The 10311-nt window shown below is 46.5% G+C and overlaps 1 protein-coding gene across 1 annotated transcript; it reads left to right on the top strand.

Moving 5' to 3' along the window:
- Positions 1 to 375: 375 nt before the first annotated feature.
- LOC144178311 (leucine-rich repeat-containing protein 58-like) lies at positions 376 to 7425 on the top strand. Its single transcript, XM_077706064.1, has 2 exons — positions 376 to 1319; positions 6654 to 7425. Exons 1-2 carry the CDS (start codon positions 844 to 846, stop codon positions 7240 to 7242), a joined length of 1065 nt encoding a protein of 354 aa, XP_077562190.1. The 5' UTR covers positions 376 to 843; the 3' UTR covers positions 7243 to 7425.
- Positions 7426 to 10311: the final 2886 nt, after the last annotated feature.

Here is a 10311-nt window from a genome sequence, read left to right as displayed (position 1 = left end):
GTGAAGTGTAGAGTCTAATTTGCCGCTAGATGTAGCGTAGAGTTTCATATTATTGTTGAGATGTAGGACCGCTTTAGTAGCCGCCTGCGCCTGATAATGTTATCAGCAACAAAATGTTAGTTTTTGTATTTTAAGCTTGTCTTAATAATTTTACGTTCTTTAACATAAGTTTTAAAGTCTTACGTAAATTTATTTGTTTAAAGGTTACTTCAACGTAAGTACTTATGCGAAATCATTCTGAGTACATCCTAAACTTGACGTAACTTTTATCGACCACTTTAATCAAGTCGGATGTTGTATTTATTTCTTATTATGATTCAACTTTTTCAAGCAGACGACGGCAATCTCACACTGATCGTAGCGCCTCGCAGTGTCATCGCATGCAGTATCAGGGAGAGGAAAACGCGGTTGCTCATCACGGGCGAAGTTTTCATCGGAGAAATTGATTGTGGAGTGGAGAGCGTGTTCTCAACCATAACTTGCGTTGGGAATTTTCCTTTGTGTGTAGCGACCATTTTGACGGAGGTAATGCCAGTGGTGCGCGCGACAAGCACGTTTGGTACGTTCACCGTTCTTTATTACTGGTACTTGATCTGTTTACGACCGTTGGCCACTGTGAACACGCTGCAAACGGGAGGCGGTAGCGGAGATTGATTTTACATGAACTGCCAAAATCTAGAGGAGTTGACAAGTTAACGACGCAAGTTTTGAAGTGTGCGCGTAAGAAGAAGGCGAGGGGAGGAGACCTTTGCTCTGTGACGTTGGCGTAAAGGCACTTGGCGTCACGTCGTTTCCAGCCAATCGAGGTGCCCACCGATCCTCGCTTGACGCGCTCGTGTGAAAATGGCTGTCGACTGGGACATTGATGAGGCCCCGCCACCTGTGATAGATCTGTCAGGCCAGGAGCTGAGCGAGGGAAGCCTGGGGCAGCGGCTGCGAGAGGCGGCAGCCGCGTGGGACGATGACGAATGCGACGGGCCGCGGTCGCTGCGTCTGGAGCGCAACCAGTTGGTGGGGCTACCGTCGTCAGCACTGGCGTTGCTAGGGCTGCAACTGCACACGCTCGACGTGAGCCACAACGTGCTGTTCGGCCTGGGCGAGAGCCTGCCCTGCCCCAACCTGCGCGTGCTGGTGGCGCGGGGCAACCACCTGACTTCGCTGCCCAAGCGGATGCCGCCGACGCTTCAGGTGGTCAACCTGTCGGGCAACCAGTTCGCCACCCTGCCGGATCAGCTGACGCAGCTCCCCGAACTGCGCATCCTGTACATGGGCGGCAACAGGCTGAGCCAACTGCCTGACAGCGTGGGACGCATGCTAAGGTACCGGAGGTCTGAATTCGAGCAGGTGGCTTGCGGTAGTTCCCGTGGTGCAAACACAGTCTAATGGGAAAGAGTGGTTGCACGGCGTAGTGCAGCGCCCCCATTTATAGATAAGTGACCTTCGCTTGCGGCTGATAGAACAAGTGGAGCAGCTGGAAACCTGGCCGAACTTAGCTATCCTGCAGCACTCAAGTGTGCCAACGTATGTAGGACCCAAGTTTTTTTGCCCAGGAGGAGTCTGTTTAAGGGAAGGAAGGGGACACTTCGGCTTGACATTCATCTTTCGTACCGATAAGAGAGAAATTGTCATAGTCGTTGCCATGTGACCATGGCCAAAGTTGCTCTCATGATCGTGCCTTTCCTGTTGTTTATGTATCTTTAGGCCCTTGGCTTCGTTGTCCAAAGTATCTTCACTTCACAGTGGCTGTGTCTTGAAAAGAATGCTGAAAAATTCAAAAAAATACAAACGGCCTTTGGAATCTTGTAGGATGTAATGTATTTTTGCAAGAATTTTTGCCCACTATTTGGTATGAGCGATGTCGCTAGTAATGAAAAGTGCCTCTCCTATCAAATTATTTCTCCCATTGCTCGCACTCTCAATGCACCTGGGTCCGATGAGATCACTCGGCTTGTGGTTTGTTTGTGTGATCTGCTAAGCGGCTCTCCCACCTGCTGCATTAGTCACCTGCCCTTGCCTCGCACTGTTTTGCCTTTTTTATGCCTTTCCCTGTTTGTCACCTTGAGAGTGGCAGTTAATTTCCACAAAGTGTATACGGAATACACGTTTGATACCACTGGTTTCACTGCCAAATTGGGGTTCACCATTAGGAAGCGCAAAAACTTCATTTTTGAATGCCCAGGAAGACAAAAACAAAAGGCTAGTTCATTTTCAGTGCAGACAGCACAACTGTACCTGTGCCTTGTATTGCTAGCTGGATCTAGTTTCGAGGTTTCTGGTACGTCGGGAAGGTGGCTCCATCGGGTGTCTCTCTCATGCACTACAGAACCAAAATTGACTACCAAAAGCCATACGGTTTCATAAAATAACAACTAGAGAGGAATCTGGCACTGCGATTGTCCACCGCAGTGGGCGTGATTGGTAGTTCTGGATTTGGAATGGCACTCGATGGCTTGTGGAAGTTCTTACGAATTAAATCATGAAGGTAGTTTTGGTTTTTAATTTTGAACGCATTTGCCTACGTTGGAAGAAGCGTTCAAAAATACTCTCCGTGAACTGAATGCTGCACGCGCACTGACACTGCCCTGAGTGGAATTGTTTTATAACCAGAGTTGCGAATCAGGTGGGTTATCAATTCATTGCCCGCACAGCCAGCACGAAAACACAAATGACGGCGCTCTGTGCAGCGAAGTTTCCTGCGAATTAGGAGTTGCGGCGCTGCTCATTCGGCAGAGCGATGCATTTTCAAAGCTGGCGACGGTTGCAAACTGCTTGGAACAGACACCTTTTTTCGTGCAAACGCCTAATCCTTTGGCGTAGACCAGCAGTACCAGTGGCTGATGGGAACGCAGCTTGATAAATGTCGGTAATTCAGGCTAGAATAACTTCTCCAAAGGTAATTTTTTTTTTTTTTTTTAGGAGCATGAAACTTTTCTGAATATTAAAAACTGCAAGTGCCGAAACTTTTACAAATAGTTTTTAAAAAAAGTACGCGTCTCGCTGTAGTTGGCGGCAAATGGCAAACCTACTCCGCAAACCTTCTGGACTTCGCGTTTGTTTTTTATTTAAACACACCGTTTCATTGCGTACAAAACCAGTTTCTGGTCACTAATTTTATTGATCACCATCTAATTTATAAATGGAAACCAGGCAATAAGGTTTTTTTATTTTTTTTCTCAAAATACGCAATTTGCGCAGCCATAGGCCCGTTTTGATCCTACGTATTCTGGTTCCAGAACTACCCATCATTTTCATCGAAGCATCGGTGTTTGCATTGACGCTAGCGCCAGTTTCCCCTCTAGTTATTATTGTATGAAGCTCTATGCCAACAGCAACCCAAATCTTGGCCCTTAGTACCCAGCAGCTGTAGAACACCTGACCATGGCGACGGTCAGGCCAGTGATACGGCAGAGGGTGCTAAGAATCGCTGGGTCCGGACAGGCCGCCTCTGATAATTGAACTTGTCAAAGTTCAACACACTAGCTCTTTCTAGCGAGGGAAGCTTAGCTGTACTGTTAGAGGAGCTCTCGGAAGTTAAATGGGATATTATTGGGCTAAGTGAGGTTAAAAGAACAGGAGAAGGCCTCGTAGAACTGACTAGTGGGCATATTCTGTGCTATCGGGGACCTCGCGAAAAGAAAGAGCACGGGGTAGGATTTTTGATCCACAGGGAGATAGCAGGGAATGTAAAAGAATTCTTCAGCATTTACGAAATGGTCAGAGTCGTAGTGATCAAGCTTAACAGGTGGTACAGGTTAAAGGTAATAGAAGCCTCTGCACCAACAGCTAGCTTATATATAAGGATGATGCCGTGGAGAGTTTCTACCAAGACGTCGAGTCAGCAATGTGTAAGGTATCCGTGCAGTTGACAGTTGTAATGGGAGGCTTTAAAGCAAAAGTAGGTGCAAAGAGAGTAGGAGAAAAATCAGTGGGAAATTTTGGAATGGGCTCTCGCAACTGTCGAGGTGATGCACTGGTTGGCTTTGCAGAGAGAAATAACCTCAAACTACTGAACACCTTCTTCTGCAAACGCAAGAGTAGGAAATGGACACAGAAAAGTCTTGCAGGATGACAAAAAACGAAATTGACTTCATTCTGAGTGACAACCCAGGTATTGTGCAGGACGTGGAGGTACTAAGCAAGATTCGGTGCAGTGATCATAGGATGGTTAGGTGCAAGTTAAGGCTAAATCTCAAAAAGGAAAGAAGGAAACTCGTAAAAAGTAAGAAACCGAGCATCAAATCAGTCAGAGACAGGACGCAGGAGTTTAAAATAACCCTTCAAACAAATTCCCGCTTTTAGACAGTAAGAGCGAGGACAGTATTGACATCCCAACTGACATCCTAACAACAGCAATCACTGAGTCAGCAGCGGCTAATGAAGAGCAGCATGTAGGAAACAAACTGGAAAAATAACTGAGCAAACAAAGGAGCTTATTTTGAAGCATTAGAAAATGAAATTGTCGAGTAAGGTGGATCAAATTGAACTAGCAGAGCTGTCAAAATCGATAAACAGAAGTAAAACAAATGACATGGAGATCATCGAAAAAACATTGGAAAAGGGAGGAAGCTGACTATTGGCAGAGACAGAAAGTATGCACTTAGAGATGAACACGGTACCATTACGCACAATATGGACGAGATAATAAAAATTGTGGAACGATTCTACACCAGGCTATTATACACCAGCGACGCCGGAGCAAGACAAAGTACCGAGCATACAATCTTTCCTTGCGATGTTCCACCAGTAACGAAAGAGGAAGTAGAAAAAAAGGCACTGAAAAGAGGGAAAGCTGTAGGTGAAGACGGAATAACCATAGACTTTCTAGAAGAGGGTGGAGATATAATACTAGAAGTGCTTGCTAAACTATTCTCAACTCAACTCAACTATTCTCAACTAAACTATTCTCAACTATGCTAAACTATGTTGAAGGACTTTAAAAGTACTGAAAGCCTGGAAAAACGCCAACATAGTTTTAATTCACAAGGAGGGAGATAACAACAATGATAAGAACTACAGACCCACCAGCCTTCTGTTGGTTGTATACAAGCTGTTTACCAAGATTGTAGTTAGCTGCATAACCGCCAGCCTAGACTTCCAACAACCCAGGGAACAGGCTGGGTTTAGAAAAGGATACTCTATAATGGATAACATCCATGTCATCAACCAAGTAAAAGAAAAATGTGCTAAGTATAATAAACCACTTTACAATACAGTTATAGACTATGAAAAAGCATTTGATTCAGTCAGCACCGCCGCAGTGATGGACGCCTTAAAGGACCAAGGAATAGAGAAGACCTACCAAAGACTCTTAGACGACATATATGAGGAATGCACGGGCAGAATTACCCTTCACAAAGCAAAGTGATAAATTGCCGATCCGAAAGGGAGTAAGACAGGGAGATAACATCTCACCAAAATTGTTCACAGCATGTATGGAAAGTGTATTCAGGAGGCTTGACTGGGAAAACTTAGGCTTACAGATAAACGGCGAATACCTTGCGCAGTGAATCTGCAGAACAACTCCAAAAAATGATTGAGGAACTACAATCAGAGAGCTTCGCTGTGGGGCTAAGGATAAATATGAATAAAACTAAAATTATACTAAATAAACATGCTGAGCATGCCTTTTTCATCATAAGGGACGAAACACTGGAAGAAGTTCAAGAATATAACTACCTTGGCCAGATGGCCAGTGCTGACCCAAATCACAAGAAAGAAATCCGATGCAGAATAGGACTGGGTTGGGGTGCATTCGGCAAGCACTCACAAATGAAAAGTAAAATACCTCTATCCCTAAAAAGAAAAGTATTCAATCAACCTGTCCTGCCGGTGATGACATACGGCGGGGAAACTTGGCGCCTTACTAAACAATTACAAAGCAAACTTAAGTCTGCCTAACGTGCCATAAAGCGAATTATGATAGGAGTAACACAGAAAATGAGCTACCTGGATTAGGGAGAAAACTCTGGTAGAAGATATCATAGTTCAGGTTAAGAAAAAGAAATGGACTTGGGCTGGCCATGTGGTACGATGAACAAGGGCAAGAGAATCGACACTAAGAGACAGGACTAGAAAAAGAGGAAGGCCATTAACTCGATTGAGAGATGAAATAAAAAAATTTGGTGGCAAAGAATGAACTCTGGAAGCACAGGACAGAAGCAGGGGGAGGCCTTCATCCTGCAGTGTACCTAAACAGGCTATTGATGATGATGATGATAAATGGCTCCCAGTCTGTGTACTGTGGGAGGGGTGCTGAAAACAAACGCAGTGGTGGCACAATCATAGGCTCAAAAATTCTATCCTTCAGTGTTGTTTACGAATTATACATCACATGTGCAGGGCTGGTATTCAGCTTGAATATTCACTGGTGTCCGCTCTTTCTGTTGAATGCATTTAGTTGGCTGATCAGAAAACCTTTTTTGTAATTCCTCAAAGTCTGTTTTTTCTGTTTCTTGAGCTTCTGTGGGCCTGTTTCTAAGGTTCCGAGCTCAATCAGCTTTAGCTTGCCTTTTCTTCACGCCCCGTCCCTTCCCTTTAAAACTGCCAATGGCATGAGCCCTCTTCTTGACAACTGCAACGACACTGCCGACATTACTGTCTGCGCCTCAACGCAAAGTGTGGCTTACTGTCCCAATTTTTGCCACTCTGCATAGCCTGGAGGCCCTGTACTTGGGTGGCAACCAGCTGGAAGAGCTCCCCGCATCCCTGGGGCGCCTGTGGCGGCTGCGCAGCCTCTGCTTGAGCGGCAACCGGCTGGCCAGCGTGCCGGCCTCCCTGGCGGACCTACGCAGCCTGCGCTCTCTCGCGCTGCACGACAACCGCCTCCGCACTCTCCCACCCGGGCTCGTCCGGCTCGGCCAGCTGGTGGAGCTGAGCCTGCGCGGCAACCCGCTGGTCAGCCGCTTTGTGCACGACCTCACGTACCGCGCGCCCAGCCTTCGCGAGCTGGCCGCGCGCTGCCTCGTGCGCGCCGGCCTGCTCGACACAGCGGCCGCTGAGCAGCTCCCGGCGAGCCTGCGCGAGTACGTGGCCTCGGCCCACCACTGCGTGAACCCGCGCTGTGGCGGCGTCTACTTCGACAGCCACGTCGAGCGCATCCAGTTTGTGGACTTCTGCGGCAAGTACCGGCTGCCCCTGCTCCAGTACCTCTGCTCGACCCAGTGCAGCTCCCAGCTGGCCGCCGCCTCCGAGGAGCCCGTCCCAGAGGACCCCAACCGCCTGCGGCGCGTGCTGCTCGGATGACCACGGATGCTGTTCGAAAAGTGCAGGTGCTACACTCGTGCGCGCGCATGTTGCCAGCCACCAAAGCCCAAATCATGTGCCTTAGTGTTAGCAGAAGACACCATTGTGGCCAAATGAAGTTTATGAACAATGTGTGCTGCGAGATCAAAATAGAAGCGAATATAGTACGTTTTTCAAGCACCATTTATGTCCCTGTCGTAAATTTTTCACCAGACACCATCTTTTTTGTTCGTTCGCAGTGCTTTTATCAAACCAAAGGGGACGTGAGGGTATGTTACTGATAAGCTTTGCTTGGGTGTGTGTATAAGAAGCATGTCGATGCTGAGCTTTCAATCCTTTCCCTGAATGCAATTGCTACTGCCATCGAGCATACATCAGATGCTAGCCCTTGTTTGCTGTTCTTTCCAGCTTCTGTGGGCCTTTGCAGTGTAAATGCATGAGGCAGTGTGAGCACTGTGGCTTCAAAGACAACTCCGTGAAACATTTATACATGCACTGGTAAATTGCAGAGCGACTCCTTTGGCCTTTAATGCCACAATTGCCTTGCACATCGGCGACTCCTCTTCCTCAGCCCCTGCTGTTCATGCTTGCTTGGGTAAAATCTTTGATAGACTACTCTCTTCATGTATTTCAGCTCAACACAACCTAGCCATATCTGTCAGTTACGTCAACTATCAAACTAAACCTTCAGGCTCCAACTACAACCATTGCCAACACGAGTGCCACGTACCAGCGTTACGTTGCGTGTTGACGTATGTTGTTGTTTGAACCATTTCACGAGGCATCACGTCCCGTCCAGTGAAGGTGCAATCCAAAATTTCTGTGAAGAAATGCTGCTCCAAGTTCCCACGAAAGGAGTACCTTGTTAATGCCACTAGGACTGTGGGCGAAGGGCTGCCCTTTTTTTTTTTTACTTTTGGCTGTAGAATCTGCCAAATTCAGTGAAGAGCAGCAGTGATGTGGTTTCAACTCGGGCATCCCAACTGCAGTCCACCACAACTGGACCACATCGTGGGACTAGCAACACCTTTGCATGGCAACGTTACCGTTTGCAGCTGCGGTGGTCAGTCCAGTTTCATGGTAGTACATCAATGTCTCCAGTTTTATAGAATCGAAATGATTAGTTTCGTAGATGTGAAGGGCATGTTGAAAAGAGTTCAAAAGCTTGTCTTTTTCTCCCCACTTCACACATTTTGGCATTGCCGTTTGTTCACTGTTAGAATAGGGACAGGACAAAGCTTTCAGCTACATAAATTACGTTACTTCCCTTGTGAGATATGCTTTTTCACTGGCTCCCCAGGGGCAACCCAGACGTAGGGCAGAGGTCATCCCATTCAAACACACAATAATGTCGGGCCCTGCCAACTTGTGCTTAGTATCTACAGTCAACTCCCGTTAATACGAAGTTCACAAGGACTGCAAAACACTGAATTAATCGAACTTGTACTTAAAACAAAAAGCACAAGAACAGCATTATTGCTGCCCAGCACCACGCCTCCCTTCTTCATTTTGTTCAGGATCATGTTTTTCATCAAGTCGAGTGCAAGACACGGGTTGCTTAGTGTCACTAGATAAGGTTACAGGGTGTTGGCACACTTCTCTACTATTGTTCCGTGCCGCCGCCATAATCATTGGTCAGATAGCATCACATGACATTTGTTAAAGCAGAGCTTTAGTGTTCTCACTGATGGCACCTGTAATGCAAAGACGGGTGAGAAGTGAAAGAATTCGCTTCCGGTGGCCGGAATCGAACCTGGGTCCTGCGTTATGAAGCCAGTGTATATCCGATTGCTCCATTTCAACATGGTTGAGGCGGTTTGGATTTGGAGAGGGGTGCGTAGACTTGCAAAGTTAGAAAAACCTTGCACCCCACTGTGTAAAGACCTGTTATGAGAAAGCTCCACGTTCATCCATCGTGGTTGTTAGACTCAAGGGTGCCCGATTTTTTTACACTGCAACGGTTCATGGGCAGCGTAATTTTGTTTATGCGTTTTAGTTGGTCAACTCTGGCAGACTTTAGTTAGCCCTCCCTGCTCTGTGGCTGCACGCAACCGACATCATGCCGAACGCAAAGCAAAGATAGCACGTGTAGCAGCATTTCAGCAGCAGAAGTGTGTCTGAAGATGCCATTTTTCTGCATTTTCGGCAGTGTTAACAAACGACCCGGTCAAAGTTAGTGGCAAAGCCGTAGAAGCGACAATCTCGCAACACTGATTAACACCAAGATGGCTGCCGCTGCTGACTTGTGTGCCTAAGTGGTGGTGCTCCGATACGTTATCTAGTGACACTAGGGTTGCCATTATAGTTGAGGCCTGTCGCTGAACTCAAAGCCTGAAGTGTCCACCACAAAATCTGCGCACATGGCGCTGTGTGCAACAAAGAACGTTGAGGGCCTCAAAAGAAACGTGTATGCCGACAAGAGTTATAACTGGCCTGCAGATTTATAAACTGTACGATCCTGTTTCAATGGCACTGATGTCAGTGCAGAACATGGCAGTTTTTGCACTTGAAAATTTTGAATTTTGTCGCGAAGTGACGTTTACTTCAATGCTTTTTGTTCGTAATAACTTGTAGCTTCAAGTTATCAAACAATTTCTACCATTGGATTGCATGCAAAATTGCTAGGACCATCACATCACTTCCAATTAAGAGACTAACAATTATCGAGAGTAGACTGTACCTACCCATTGCCCTGAAATCTTTTTTTAAACTTCTCAGTTCCACCTAACATATTCAACAGCTGTTCTTGAGAATGTGCATTATAATTGGGCAGTGCTAAAATTTTTAAGAATGGGAAAGAAAAGGGGTGGGGAAGCTCTCATGTTTAAGCCAAAGCATTAGTTAACTATGTTGGTTGGAAATTTGGCATCCATGACAAATGGCGTGTTTGACGGATGGTACACACAAAATATGACCAACTTCTCAAAGGTTTGTCATTGCCTTCTTGAAGGGCTCTTGAAGCGACAGGGCACTACATCACACGAGCATGCTAATTACACTAGCATCGGGCGAGTAGCAAGGTATTTCCCTGCTGAATGTCACCTTCGCCTGCCAATGAGTGTGTGCCGA

The sequence above is a fragment of the Haemaphysalis longicornis genome, unplaced genomic scaffold (genome assembly GCF_048455015.1).
Source record: "Haemaphysalis longicornis isolate Haplotype H1 unplaced genomic scaffold, Haemaphysalis longicornis Haplotype H1 scaffold_4, whole genome shotgun sequence".
Classification (NCBI taxonomy): Eukaryota; Metazoa; Arthropoda; class Arachnida; order Ixodida; family Ixodidae; genus Haemaphysalis; species Haemaphysalis longicornis.
This window is presented reverse-complemented; position numbering and strand designations above follow the sequence as displayed.